The sequence below is a fragment of the Lemur catta genome, chromosome 21 (genome assembly GCF_020740605.2).
Source record: "Lemur catta isolate mLemCat1 chromosome 21, mLemCat1.pri, whole genome shotgun sequence".
Taxonomy (NCBI): domain Eukaryota; kingdom Metazoa; phylum Chordata; class Mammalia; order Primates; family Lemuridae; genus Lemur; species Lemur catta.
The window spans coordinates 25,591,014-25,606,008 of NC_059148.1; the positions used below are offsets into that span (position 1 = coordinate 25,591,014).

General features: G+C 54.5%; 1 protein-coding gene and 1 non-coding gene across 3 annotated transcripts in view; one reads left to right on the forward strand and one right to left on the reverse strand.

The window, feature by feature from the left end:
- Positions 1-6,713: 6,713 nt before the first annotated feature.
- Positions 6,714-14,995, reverse strand: part of CUX2 (cut like homeobox 2) — a 228,602-nt gene continuing 220,320 nt past the window's right edge. For both annotated transcript variants that reach the window (XM_045534830.1, XM_045534831.1), the window contains exons 19-22: positions 13,724-13,975; positions 12,272-12,460; positions 10,964-11,237; positions 6,714-7,541 (exon numbers count right to left, since the gene is read on the reverse strand). In XM_045534830.1, coding sequence (XP_045390786.1) covers positions 6,737-7,541; positions 10,964-11,237; positions 12,272-12,460; positions 13,724-13,975 — 1,520 coding nt within the window. In that variant the 3' untranslated portion in view covers positions 6,714-6,736. The remainder of the gene's footprint in view (positions 7,542-10,963; positions 11,238-12,271; positions 12,461-13,723; positions 13,976-14,995) is intronic.
- Positions 9,219-9,322, forward strand: LOC123626288. Its single transcript, XR_006730783.1, has one exon. It is a non-coding gene; the product is annotated as a small nucleolar RNA U13 (small nucleolar RNA).

A 14,995-nucleotide genomic window follows, 5' to 3' on the forward strand; every position in this document is an offset into this window, starting at 1 on the left:
ATCAAAACAGGGTCTACCCATACACTGGAATATTATTCATCCTTAAAAAGGAATGAGGCCGGGTGTGGTAGCTCACGCCTGTAATCCCAGCCCTTAGGGAGGCTGAGGCGGGAAGATCGCTTGCGGCCAGGAGTTCAAGACCAGCCTGGGCAACATAGTAAGATCCTGTTTCTACAAAAAATTAAAACAAAAAAAAAGGAAGGAAATTCTGACACATGCTACAACATGGATGAACCTTGAAGACATCATGGGAAGTGAGAAAAGCCAGACACAAAGGGACAAATACTATAATTCCACTTATTTGAGGTCCCAAGAATAGTCATATTCATAGGGAGAAAAAGTAGAATTGTGGGGGGGCTGGGGGGAAGTGGGGAGTTAGTGCTTAGCGGGGACAGAGTTTAGTTCTGTAAGATGACGAGCTCTGGAGATGGGTGGCAGTGGTGGCTGCACATCATGAATGTACTTAGTGTCACCAAACTGCACACTTAAAGACGGTTGAAACAGTTTTATGTTATATTTTACCATAGTAAGAATACATTTTAGAAGGTGGGCCCATGAGCTGTTTTCTCCTGGCGGTTGCAAACGGTTGCCCTCCTGACAGGGGCCGCCTCCACCCTCACCTGTGCTTGGGGCCACGCGTGGAGCTGTTCTTGCCGGGAGCGCTTGGGCACGGGGGCAGCAGTTGTCACTGCTTCTCTAGTTGTGGGGCTGAGAGAGCCCAGGCAGGGCTCCCGGGCCTTCTAGACTGCAGCTCCTCAAGGGCACGAGGGCAGGGGCCACGTCGGCCTCCCGTGTGACCCCAGGGCCTGGCACAGAGGGGCCAGTCCCAAGACAGAAGCTGAGCCAATCGGGGTCCCGGAATGTGGCAGTAGGGGACAGAGGCTCCGTTAGGTATCAGTGGGCGCTCAGCTGAAGACCTGACGGAGGAGCGGCCGTTCCAGACGCCTCGATGGCGGGAGAGAAACCACCAGGCCTCAGCGAGAGCGAAGCCGATCAGATTAGACCACGCGGGACCGAGGCCCGGCTGACCTGCTGCCTTGGGTCTCCCACGGTCTCCCCTGGATCCTCCCAACAAACCATCACAGTTAAGTGAGGTGCGATTTCTTTCAACCCAACAGTTCCGGCTGTGACGAGGGACCCAGCGAACGCCTGTTCTGTCTCCTCTTCTCTTAGTCGCTTCCGTTTTGCCAGGGTCCTTCCCAGGGACTGGCACGCCCGGGTGGCCACAGAACACCAAAGGGGTGAGAACTGCCTCCCGTTGCTGGAGCCTGAGGTGTCTTAGTTTGCGTCTGAACCACCTGGGACTTCCTAAACACGCAGATTCCTGGGCTCTGGCTCCCAGGATTCCGGCTAAGTGGGGACAGGGCCCGGGAAGCTGCATTTTGAGTAGGATGCAGGGTGTGTCGGACACAGCTGAGGAAGTGCTCATTTGATCTTCAAAGAAAGGTATATGGCAGTGTGCGGCAGCCTCTGAGGCTGCCAGGGGAGCCCTGCCTCCTGGAGTCCACACCCCGGCGTGGTCCCCTCCCACCCTGAATCGCGGTGGCCTGTGTGGCCAACAGAATCCCGTGGCTCTGACAACGGGCTTCCCAATCTAGGTCACGGAAGACACTGCAGCCTCTGCCATAGCTGCTCCTGGGGAAGCAGCTGCTGTGTGGGGAGGACACTCGAGCAGCCCTGGGGACAGTCCCACGTGGAGAGGAACTGAAGTCCCCAACCCACAGCCAACACGGCCTTGCAGGCCGCATGAGTGCGTCTTCTCGGACGCGGGTCCTCCAGTCCCAGAACAGCCTTCAAGTGACTGCAGCCCTGGTTGACAGCTTACCTGCCACCTCCGGAGAGACCCACCAGCCGGAGCCAGCGGTGAAGCGCCCCAGCTCCCTGACTCAGACTGCGGGAGAGAAGGGTTTATAATTCTAAGCTGCTCGGTTTTGGCGGAATTTGTTTTGTGGCACTAGGCGACTGATACCAGTGGCTGCTATTGTGATCCTGTCCGCTCTGCAGTTAAGGAAACTGAGTCTCCCGGCAGGGCCCTAGGATTGCCTGACAGCGGCTGAGCTCAAAGCCAGGGCTCTGCCACCCACGCCCTAGGGGGCCAGAGAAAGTTTACCCCTCTCACCGGCCTGGACTGAGGAGTCACCTTGGCCAAAGTCACCCAGCCTGCCTGGGTGATGTTCCCCGCCCCAGACCCCTTGCTCCTGGGTTTCCATGGCAACACAACCTGGTGACTTGGCCTCTGGAATAACCCTGCCCCACCCCCAGAGGGGCCAATCAGCCAGGGAAGGTTTGGCTTTGTTCATTCCCCAGGAGCCGATGGGATGGGATGTAGGGCTGCTGGCTCAGCAGGAGGAGCTAAACCAGGAGGAAGAGGAGGGCAGGCTGGGAAGCGAGCGAGGGGCAGGGGCCAGAGGCCTGCAGCTCAGGGCTGTGGTGGAGTGGGCCCTGCCGCCACCAGCTGGCCCACCATCTCCCCAGGCAGATGAAACCTCCCTGCCTCCTAAAAATGCAAATCTGGACACAACCACCTCCTGCCTCACGCTCTCCATGGCTCCCCAGTGCCCTCAGGAGAAAGGCCTATTTCTTGCTATGCCCGAAGTGGTGTCACGATCTGGCCTCTGTCTCTCTTAAGACTTCTCTGTCTCCCCCCTCAACCCACTCCCAGTTCTTACCCCGTCTCACCTCTTGCCTGCTTTCTCTGCATTCCTCCTCTGCTTCTTCTTTCTCTCATCAGTCTTCAGGTGTCTGCTGAGATGCCTCCTCCTTCAGGAAGCCTTCCGGGACCCCTCTGCTTGTGCTCCCCTGGCCCTGTGTTTCCTCCATCAAAGCACTGAGCACACAGTAGGTACTCAATAAGTGCTTATTAGCTGGATGAACAGTTGCCCCTCATCCAAACCTGCCTCCTCCTGGAAGGCCTTCCTGGCCTTCTGGCCCCCATTCGCAATCCTACATCTCTGTGTTTTTGCTGCATTTTTGCTCAAGAGCAGTGACTGCAGACTCCCTGTCAACACCAGAGCTGATGACCCAGAGCCACGGGGCAGCTGCTACCTCAGGTTCTCAGGTGGCTTCTGGGTGCCAGATTCCATTCCTGCCCCATGTGCCCCGGGGGGGCCATGTCCTGGGGATTTCCGACCTCTGACCTTCTTAAGAGCTGTAAACCAAGGGTCAAAGGGCCCTTGGCTTTACTTAATGCAAATCTTTACAGCCACCTTGGGAGGAAGGTGCCATTACTATCGCCCTCCCACTTCACAGCGGGGGTGGGGGTGGGGAATTGAGGCAGGGAGTGGTTTGGGCACTTGCCCAAGGTCACCAGCTCTCAGAGGTGGGGTGAGCTGAAACCAGGCAGTGTGGCCACTGACTACTAGCCTCCTCTTCTTCCCTGAAATGTCACCCTCGTGGGTTGGCTCAAGAGCTCCAGGGCTGATGGGGGCTTTGGCCCTTTCCTGCCACCACCCCCAGGGGGCCATCCTACTGGGCTTGGGGCAATTAGTTATCCTGATGGGGGGGTAACTGTTTAGTTCCCACTGCAAGGACACGTGGAAAAACTGATGGATCGGAAGATTTCCAGACAAGGGGAAAGGTCTTGGGAGGCCACGCGGCTTTGGCTCATGGGTGAGTAATGCTAGTGCCACGAGAGTGTCAGGGACTCTTGACATTATTGGTCACAAAAACCCCCTCCTGCAGCCTGATGCACAGGGGACTCACCATCATGGGTTTGAAGACCTCCCCCTCCACTTACATACGATAACAATAGTTACCGAGCTCTGATTTTGTGCCGCACTCTTGGCCTTTTACGTGCACGACCATCCTTCATAAAGCCCTTCTGAGCTGGCTGCTGTGATGGCCCCATTTTACAGATGGGGAAACTGAGGCCCTGGAAATAGAACTGGAAAAGGGGTGATGCTACATTGGTCACCAGGAAGACCCTCTTGGCATTTTCCCATCAGGAGGCCAGGGGCACAAACTTCTCACACACTCGAAGGAGGTGGGCACAGCTTGTACACTGGCTGGCCTTACGGCTGTGGCCTGTGGCCAAAGATTTGGGGACACGGTGCAATCTTGACTCCTTAGAGTCTAACCAGCTTCCACCCTGCTGTACTGGGTGGAAAAACGGATTCCAATCCTTCCGTCTCTCTTTGCTGCAGCTGAGGCACAACATGCAGTTGCCAACCCAGGTGCCCGCAGGACCCAGGCAGGTGGCACAGGTGAGAATCAACGCAAATCACAGGCATGTGTCCCGCCCGTCTGAAGGCAGCCACTCCCCAGCTGGCAGTTGTCACACTGGAATGTGGGCCCGGTGTGGCCAGACCTTACTATTTTCCAGAGAAGCCAATAATCGTGATTTTTATGTGACATGCCCCCACATTTTAATGTTGGCAAACAATTTAGAAACAACTAGCTTTTAAAGATACCATTTTGTGAAACACCCCCAAGGGCCAGATGAGACCCCCCCTGCACCCCAGCTCCAGAACAAAGCAGCAGCACACCCGGGATTATTATACAATTCTGTATTTAGCGACTCGTTTACAGAACGTGTTCCTTTTTTTAAAATTTTAAACAAAGTTCATCAATCTCTCATAGAAACGGTTTTGTGTGGGGTTTTTTCTTTTTTCTAAACCGTTATAGGACGTGAACCTGCCAAAGTTGTTCACGGGCCCGCCGGCTTTAAGTACAACAGGATTTCTGCGTTCAAAAGACTATACTAAGTGCTTCGTCAAATCCCGTCACACTAAAGCCAAACTTAGTTCTCTGGGGACTGGAGTCTGCTGTAGGCCTGGGTTCAACGCCGCGTTGGTTCCAGCAGTAAAAGGTGGTGCGGTCTCCCACGGTCGTCTTAATTGCAACATGGTGGTGGCTGAAAGATGTTTCGTTTGTTCCAGATTTGATTGCTCTGAAAATTGGTCACTGTTTCCTAGTGTCAAAATATAAAAATACCTTCATCTGGATAAAAATGTATACAGTGGAAAACTCTTCAATGCATAGCCTGGGTGTATGGAAAAGGTTTTCCTTCGGGGTTTGCGGTGGTGTTGAGTGTTCGGTGTGGAGACTGCAGCCTGGGCCGGGTGCTCGACAGTCAGCATTTCTGGAACGGTCCTTATTTCTCTCCTTCTGGTCGCTGGGCTTCGTCCATGCGGTTTCGGAAGGCTCGTTGCATCCTTGAAACCTCGGGCAGCCATCTCTCCTCCCGGCAGGGACTGGCACCGACCCTGGTGACTTTCTCATCTTCATCCTGGGGCATCGCCCCGTCAGCCTCCCCACAGAGGGTTTTGGGAAAACAATAGAAACAAGGGAGCAAGAGTCAACAACCAAGATGGCGGCTGTTCCAACCAAAGGGGGAGCTCCCTCCCCGGAAACCTCCATCCGGCGGGAGGATGGGCTCCTCTGAGCTGGTCACGCGCGGGAAGGTGCAGGGTGGACTTGGAGACTGAGCTGCAGTGGACACGCCGCCACGATCTCAGCCTCTGGGGGTTCTGCACGGGCTGGGCGTTGCAGATGCCTTCCAGAAACAGCACCGGGGTCCGCTTGAGAGGCTGGCGAGAAGGGGAGCCGGGCTCTCTGGTCTGATGAACCTACTTTTTGGCGCTGGTTGCTAAGCTTCAGTGCCTGTGGCATGACTGACACTGTCACTTTTGGAGAACGTAAGGAGGGGAAGATGGCGGCCACCCTGCTCTGGAAAGCACGTCTTGCTCTGGAAAACCCACGCTCATACCAGTAGGGAAACTTCCTGGGTTGTGGCCGTGATTCAGGCTGGGGAAGAAGGCCTTGGTCTGGCTTGAGCGCCACTCTCCAAGCACCGGCCCTCAACGCCCAGCTTTCCAAAGGATCTGGAAACACATCTTGTCTACGGCTGGGCAAGACGGACGTCCGGCCTCCACGGCCCGCAGGTTTCTAACTAGAGGGAGCGGACGCAGTTTGTTCTGCACCATGCTACATCTCGAATCGGACGGTCGGGCCACAGCCCTCATCTCTACAACATTTACAACGGCACGGGACGTTCTGTGCAATCAGGGTTGCAAAACAGACACCAGAATGAAACACATCCTCAACGGCATCGAGGTTTCGTTTAGAGTCTTTTGGACTTTCTCTTTCCAGCACGGTCTCTGGAAGGGCAGTAGCAACGCGCCGTGTCTCACAGACAGAAGTGGGGAAAAAACTGCGGTTCAAAGTTATCTAACTTTTGGTCAGTCTTAGAGTGTTTTGTGATGGCTTTGAACAATTGTCTTCTTTTAATCTCATCTAGTGGCAAAAACGACACAACTTCAGTGTATACTTCGCAACAGTTGTGACAGCATCCTGATTTTATAACTCTCTGTAATATCAAAACAGCATGAGCTGGAAATAAATTCCAAAGGATCCTTTATTAAAATATCTAAAAGAGGTCTATAAATATTTATGTATTTTTCTAAAAGAGTTCGGAGTTTTCAGGTGAAAAGTGGCGGTATTTTGCTTCTGCCTCCTGCAGAAGGGGCAGGGTGGAGAAGGGGCAGGACTCCTGGTGCTCCCTGGGGCAGGGGGTGCCGGAAAGAGGAGGCAATGTGTTTGTCCCACCTGCTCACTCACAACTTCACTGAACTAGGATTACAACAAAAAACGTAAACGGCATAACATTGCTGTCCACATCGTGATGGTTGAGTTCCTCCCTCCCTTACCCCACCCTGTCTGGAGAGTGAGCGAGAGAAGGAAGTCAGTCACCAGGGTACAACCCTCGCCCCTCGCCCCTCGCCCCTCGCCCCTGCCTTCAGAACTCCCACTCCAGTGCCTCCTCCCGATTGGCAGCCCTCTCTAGTCGGTAGATGATGCTATTCAGGTTGGCCATCTTCTCGTGCCGCCGCTGCAAATTGGGGTTCACTTTAGCGCTGGGGTGCAAGGCCCCAGCTGTGTCAGCAGTGGGGCTGGCACTCGGCACTTTGGCAGGGGGGGCGCCAGGTGGGGATGGGGAGATGGGGGCTGAGGAGGAGGGCACCGGTGACACAGACAGCATGAGGCCTGGCGAGGACGCGGCTGAGGGTGAGTTCAGTGACACCTCCAGGCTGCAGCGTGAGGACTCCGAGGCTGACTTAAAACTTAGAGGGTCCGGGTGAAGCCGCTCCCTGGCCTCACCCTCCTGGGGGTGATAGAGCGAGGGGCAGTCTGGGGTGGTTCCGCCTGGAAGGAGGGGCCCAGGGGCCACTTTTGGGAGTCCGTCATCACTCTTAGGGTCAGGATGCTCCTCTTTGGGGGGACCTTGGCCTTTGTCCAGCTCCCCTAAGTCCTGGGGCTGGCTGCCTGCCTCCTCCTCGGCGTCCTCCTCCTCTGTCTGCTCCTGCTTGATCCGCACTTGGTCCTTGTCCTGGGCGGTCAGGGCTGTGCTGCTCCCCTCAGAGCCCTCCTGGAGCTCCAGCTCCTTCACGGTGGGCTTCTGGTCCTCAGCCTCAGAGTCGGGGCTCTGCGGGGTGGGGTCCGGGTGGGAGAGTCCTGGGGGTAGGATGCCAGGACCCCCGCTTGGGTCAAGGTCTGGCTCGTCCTGGGTCCCCTCCACCAACATCTCCCGGCGCATCCGGGACCTGAGGCAGAGACGGCGGTGAGCCTGTGGCCGGACAGGGGACCCCACTAACCCCAGACTCAATCACCATCAGTGGCATTTTGGCCCCATACATGCTCGGGGGCTCACTAGGTGCTAAACCTCTTACCTGCACCAGCGACAGCCCTACCCGGTGGGTGCCATTATTATGCTCACTTCACAGGGGAGGAAACAAGGCTCAGAGATGTTAAGTGACTTGTCACACAGCCAGTAACTGGCAGACTTGAACTCAGAGCTATTGGATTCCAAAGCTCATGGTCTAGACCTGTGCTGTCCCGCACGGCAGCCACTGGCCACACGTGGCTCCTGAGCACGGGAGTGTGGCCAGTCCAAACCGAGATGTGCCGTGAGGCCCAACACACACCGGATCTTGGGCTCAATAAGAAAAAGTAGAAGATCTCATAGTAATAGTTTTATATTGATCACATGTTGAAATGGTTATATTGGGCTAAATAAACTATACTATTATGACATCTGTTTCTTTTTTTGATTTATTTTTTGATGTGGCTACTAAGAAATTTAAAATCACATGTGGCTTGTGTTGTATTTTTAATGGACAGCACCATTCTGGAACATTTCTCCAAGTCAAACCCTGATTTATTTTGTGGCAATAACTCCCTGCTTCTTTCCTGGAGTGACTCTCAGACATCAGCCCAGATGGGGAAACTGAGGCATGGGGCGTGACCTGCCCAGGTTGCTACAGCACACAGGGGCAGAGCTGGGACCAGAGCCTGGGTACCCCAAATTCCCAGAACACGCTCCCTCTTAACTTCAATGGCCTCCCTGCTGCTGGATGAGCCAGGAATGGGTCTAACCCTGTTAATTATTTTCCTGCAGCAAATGAGGCCCAGAGATTTGAAGCGACTTGTCCAAGGTCACAGAGCGCCTTCAATGCTGTAGCTCTCTGCCCATTTGTGTTAATAATAAATTGTATTTTATTAATCTGTTTCACTAACAATTACAAATTAAAGTTGCAAACGTAACAATGGGTGCTTATCGAGTGTCAGGCACTGGGCTAAACACTTTGCAGTTTAGCTCATTTATTTTTCGCAACAGCCTTGTGAGGGATGCTCACCTGACGTGCATTCACAAAGGACGCAGGGTTCAGAGGGGCACAGTGACTGCCCCGGTCACAGGGCCAGCAAGCGGCGGGGCCGGGCTCTGCCCCAGCAGTCTGGGTCATCCTCTCCTGCACCTCCTGCCCCCCTGCCCAGGTGGGCTGGGGTCCTACCCCAGGATCCTGGGCCTGAAGGGATGCTGAGGGGTCACCTGGTCCACCCTCCTCTCTCAATCCTCAGTCCCTCCACAAAGGTGGCCTTGCTCACCTCCAGGGGACTTCCAAATCCCCCTTATCCTCCTCCAGGGGGAAGAGCGGCTGGGACAACAGGGGCACCCCTGTGGTTTCCACTGAGGTGGGATTTGAGTGGCTTGAGGATGGCTCAATGCCTGAAGGTCCACCATTGGAACTTCCAAACTATAGATCAAGTATTATACAAATGTGAGGCTAATAGTCATTCACACCTTAGAATAAATTAGTCTTTTTCAATTTCTGTGTCCCAAACCTAAAGCAGGGCCTCCCCTGGTAATCTTTTCTCAAAACATCCTGTTGTCACCTGTCCTAGAGCTCATTGCAGTTTGTAATGATGCAGTAATATGAGTGATCCTCTTGTAGTTCATAAGCATGATGACCCGGTTCTCACGTGCATGTGTGAGGTGTGCCTCCCTCAAACCTTGTTATGACGTCGGCACATTGTCCGTCTGACATGAAAAAAAAATAACACAGTAATAAGAGTACTTGCTGGTCTGTAAGAAATGCTAAGGGCGGGGACTTTGTCTTGTTCTCTGTGGTGCTTGGTACAGAGGAGATGCTCAAAAAACATTTACCAAATTAGATAATATTTTCTATAATTGCAACTCTTGGAGAGTTGTTTCTTTTAAGAATGGAATTCTCAAATTTTCTGCTTCTGGGTGCAAACTCCTATTCATCCTTCAAAACCTAACTCAAATGCCACCTCTTCTGTAAAGTCTTCCCCAGGCAGAATTCCCTTTTCCCTTGGCCCTTTGGTTCCTTCCTGTTCTACAGCATCTATTAGGTTATAGTGAAATGATCTGGTTCGTGACAGTAAGCTCCTTAAGGGCAGGGCTGATGGCTTTGAACCCCTGTATCTCCAGACCCTGGCTCACTGTGCACACATTAGAAATGTCTGTTGAATGAACATGTTGGTTAATAATGGAGTGCTCAGTTCCCGTGTGGAATTAGGAAGAAGATGTCCCCATATCCCCCAGGGAGGGAAGGAAGTGAGAGGGCTTTAAGGACCTATGTCATTGGCTCTTTGGCAGGCTCCGTTCTGAGCCAGACAGTAAGCCAAAAGTATTTCGTTTGGCTCATAATCCAGTGTTGTGGGACAAGTGTCAGGTGTCTCGTCTGTAAAATAAGGACGAGGCTCGGGAGTAAAATGACTTGCCCGAGGCCACACAGCCGACGGGGGGCTTGAACTCGGGTCTGTGTGATGCCAACACGCAGGCTGGGCAGAAGGGAGATTCAGGGCATGCCACCCACTGACCTCTTGCCCTCTCTCCCTCGGGGCATGGACGGGTGGACTCTCCTCTCCGGTACCACAGGGGAGCAGAGACGATTCCTGCTCAGGAAGCTGGGTGTGGGGGCGCCTCAGAGATGGTCCCACAATTCCCCCCCCAGCCTTGTGCACAGGGGTCTCCTCAGCTGGCCCTCAGGGGCCCCGCTGCAGTCTCCGCAGAGCCAGCCCTGGGACGGAACTCCCGGCAGGCCCCGCCGACTCGACCTGGCAAGTGGGGACAGGCAGCCACAGAGGCGGAATCACCCACTCCTTGATTCTCTCCTTGAGAGAAAGGGGGGGATCCTCGGGCCTCGGGAGTGGGAGGGGCCGGCAGCCCCACATCAGGGCTCCGGCCTGAGGCTCAGTGGGCAGCTCGGGTTCCTCAGGCCTGTGCCCCCAACACCCTTCGTTCCCTGTCCCTTTGTAGAGGCCGACTCAGAGCAAGCCGGGTGAAATAATAAAGGTCACAACAGTAGTAACAACGACACCTGCCATGCACTACGTGACAGCTATTTCACGTAAATGTGTCAGTTCCGAAAACCCTCTCATTTTATCAGGACATGAGAAACTCTGAAGCAGATTGCGTGATTGTCCCCATTTTATAGGCTAGAAGACTGAGGCTCAATGGAGTGAACTGACGTCCCCAGGGTCCCACAGCTGGAGGTGATGGGGCTGGGATTTGTCTCAGCCTGGCCTGGGTTCTGACCCTACACCCTCGTGTGACTGGGCCTCCCGCCCCCTGCGGCCGTGCGGGGCTCCCTCTGGGCCAGGAAGGGGGCAGGGGGTCCAGCCGAGACTCCGCCCGTCCCCCAGACGCCCGCCGTCCCACCTGTAGTTGTGGAACCAGTTGATGACGGTGTTGGTCTTGAGGTTGAGCTGGAAGGACAGCAGCTCGATGGTCTGCTGCGAGGGGTAGGGCTCCAGCTGGTAGGCCTTCCGCAGCGCCTCCTTCTCCTCGGGCGCCAGCACCACGCGCGGCTTCTTCGCCTGCAGCAGGCCCGGGTCCTGCGGCTGCAGGCAGGGGCTGGGGCACTCGGAGTGGGTGGCCGGGGACTCGCTGTCCGAGCCGGTGCTGATGAGGCCGTAGCGGCGTTTCAGGTAGGCTGGGGCGGGGAGGCAGGGAGGGCTGAGAGTGGGCCACCATCACCGCCACCAGTCCCAGCCAGAGCGCCCCATGTCCCCCGTCTTTGGGGCCCGCTCCTGCTAATTTAAATGACCATTAACTGCATGATACATCTCGACCCCCAAATCATTAAGATGTGAAAAAAACCCGTATCAGAATAAAAAGTTATTTGGCTCTCCTTTAATCCTCACAGCAACGCTCTGTGATAAATGCTATTGACTCTTATTTTCAGATGAAAAAGGACGAGGCACAGAGAGGGGAAGTAACTTGCCCAGGGTCACACAGCCAGGAAGTAGCAGGCCAAGTTCTCAACTGCAGAGTTGCCTGATGACAGTGGCCCAGCCACGGCCCACCCCGTGTGCTCCTCATAGTCTGGCCGCCCTGGGATCCTCACGTGAGCTACCTTCTTGCCCCACATGATGACTTCAACGATTCCTGTCTCCGGACTGGGCTCTGGGCTTTCTAAGATACAGGAATCCCTCATGCGCAGCATGAGACTGGTAGGGCACACAGCAGGCACTCAATGCTGGCTCATTTTATCAGGACGTAAGATAACATAAGACAATGCAAGAAACTGCAATCTCCGTGCCCACCCCTACAAGGGAGGGCTCTTGTTTGCTGGGTCAGTTCCTTCCTTTGTTGTGTAGAATCTGCGTAATGGGTGCAGGGTGATCTCTGTCACAGGGAGTAGTGGCAGAGGAGGGAGAGGGCAGAGGGAGAGGGCAGAGGAAGAGGGTTTGGGGGACATGCAGCGGGGCTGGCAGAAGACTCTGGAGTAGCTATGGGTGTGCGGAAGGATGCCGAGAGAGACACGTGAGAGGTGTAGCGAATACTTCAATTGCTTTCCATCAGAGTGTTCTTCCGGATTATTTCACGCAGTCCATACCAAGCACAGACTGGACCACTGGGGCCCTGGGTTTATTTGGGTTACAACCAGATATGGTTCTAAGGGGAAAATCTGAGGCCAGACCCAGAGTACCTGGTGCTGGGGCCCAGCCCCTGCCCACGTCTTACCTTTCTTCTCCAGCTTCTTCATGTCCCTCAGCTTCTCCACGTTATGGGGGTCATTGAGCCACAGCTGCATGCGGACAAAGGGCTCCCGCCCCTTCAGGCTCAGCTTGTGCCAGGGTTTGGGCCGGGACAGCAGGTCAGACACGGAGCCCTGAGTCAGGCCCAGGATGCTCTCCCCGAACAGCCGCTGACCTGGGGGCAGGGGAGGAGGGCAACCTGTCATCCCAGGCTGGGCGGAGAAAGCTGCTCCCGAGAGAGACAAGGAACAGGCCAGAAACACGAGAGGCCCCAGGGGCTCTCTCTGCTGAGAAGGGAAGGCCGGAGACACGGGGAAACCCACACCCGGGGTGAATCTGAAGGGCCCGTGTCTGCCAGAGATTTTGGGGGTGGGATTAGGCAGCAATCAACAAAAGTGCTTTTTTCAATTTAAGAGGCTCTTCACTCCTAGGAGATCTTTGAAATTGTCTGTAAACTTCATGCATGCACATTTGTATCACCATGTTAGAGGATAATCTGACAGATTCTATCAAAATTTTAAATGTGCAAAACCTCTGATCCAGCAGTTCCACTGCCCAGGATTTATGCTAGAGCTACCCCAGGGCACAGTGATGCGTGCAGATGCATTTTTAGAGGCAGCAAGAAACTGGAAACAAACAAAATGCCCATCACTTGGGTAAAAAACTGTGGCATCCATGGCCTGAAATGCTTTAAAACAGTGAAAAAGAATGTGGCCTATATAATAACTTCAATGTGGAAGGGTACCCATAAAACAGTGTTCACTTTTCAAAAGCAAGTTGTGAGACAGCGTGTGTATGATTTCATCTACGTAGAAAAAAGAAGAGAAGAGATTAGGTGTCTACATATTCGTGTACGGGTTTGGAAAGTGTCACAGGTACATTAAAAACTGGAAGGTGATTGAGAAGTGGGGGTGATTTATTTATTTATTTACTTTTAAACTTTTTTCTTCTCTACTATTACGTATTTTTAGACAATGAATATGTCATATTTTGAGAATAGAAATTACAGAGGACAACGTGGGGTTTGCACGCATCCCTGTAGGTGGGGGGACATAACCTGCATCTAAGACTTCAAGGAGTCCGTGATCCTACAGGGGAAGAGCCCTAGAATGCATTTTTCTGCCATGTCCCTGGAGGGCAGGGACTTCGGCGCCAGGTGAGGACTGTGCCAGAGCCTCAGTGACTGGGGTTCTCTAAGTCCTCCTGGGAGGAAGTTTCGAGAGCGACAGGCTGAGAATTCCAGGTCCTATCAGACCTGCGTTCACCTTTTTGTCCCAGCCCAGACCCAGCGTCTCGCGCCGGGTCCCGGACACCCCGGGCTGACTGGCACCTGCAGGCTGCCCTCCGCTGTCCTGGGATCTCACCGCATGCGCTTTTTCCAAAGCAAGTGGGAGCCACCGAGGTGGGAGGACCATTTCTGATCCCCGCCACTCCGTACCGAGGTTGTTGTCCGTGAGGACCTCCTTGACCCTCTTGGTGATGGAGTACGTGTCCAGCTCGGGGGACATGGCCACGATCTCCTGGATGCCCCCCGTCGCCTGGCTGCCCGAGTACACCTTCCCGCCCAGCGAGGGCTGCTGGTTCTCCTTGCTGCTTTCCAGCGACAGGCTCAAGGGCTCCTGGGAGCTCTTCTCGGGCTCCGTGGGGCTGGGGGGTGGAGACGGTGAGGGTCTCGGTTCCGTGGGGCTGGCTGTGGGCCACAAGAGGAGGAGAAGGCGGTTACTGCCACCTGGCGTGGACACGCGTGGCTTGGGAAGGCTTGCTTGTCACAGCCAGGTCGGGGCCACGTGCTCAGCCCACTTCCACCTCCTGAGGGTCAGTCACCCACCGGTGGGAGCTGGGCAACCTGACAAACCGGCCAGGGCAGGGGATGCCTGGGGGGGTGCCCTGACGGGCCGGAGAGCATGGGGAGGGTGGTCTAGGAGCCCCCGGCACTGGCTGCTTCTAATGGCTCTAATGGCTCCTTCTTGAGGCATTCGCCTGCCACCTGCTGGAAATTTGTTAAACATAAAGATGTAGGCTAGCGAGACGCGAAGGGAGCAGAGGCTTTGCTTGGGGGAGGGGGGAATCCTGAGACCAGCATGTGTCCTTCCCTTCCCTGCGTCAGGTGTCAGGCGTCAGGCGAGGGAACACTCTGATCAGGCCACTCCCACCTCCCCACTGCCACTTGCACAAAACGTCTGTCTCCTCGTCCTGGTATTAAGGTTGGGACTCTCGTCCCTGCCCACCCCACTGGACTGGAGCTATGCAGAGTCCCCTTCACACACAGCCCAGGATCTTCTAAGGCCCTGCCTTTGCTCTGGCTGGCTTGCCACCTTGAAGGCCTTCCTTCTAACCTTGAATTCCTATGCATCCTTCAAGACCCAGTCCCAGTCTCTCTCCCCTGAGGAGCACTTTGGGTCTAACAGCACCATGACACATTGTCAAACTTCACTGTAATTCCTTGCTTGGGCCAGATTTCTCCTTACCAGATGACAAGAACGACAAGGATGATGACAATACAGCTTCCTTTTATTGAACACTTACTACATGCCCAGCGGAATGTTACGTGTTTATGCCCATGATCTCAAGTGACCCTTATAACACCTCTAAGAAATAAGTGCTATCATTCCATTTTATAGATGAGAAAACCAAGGCTCAGAGAGGCTAGGCAACATGTCTAAGGTCACACAGCAACTAGTGGCAAAGCCAGGACTTGAGCTTGGGTCTA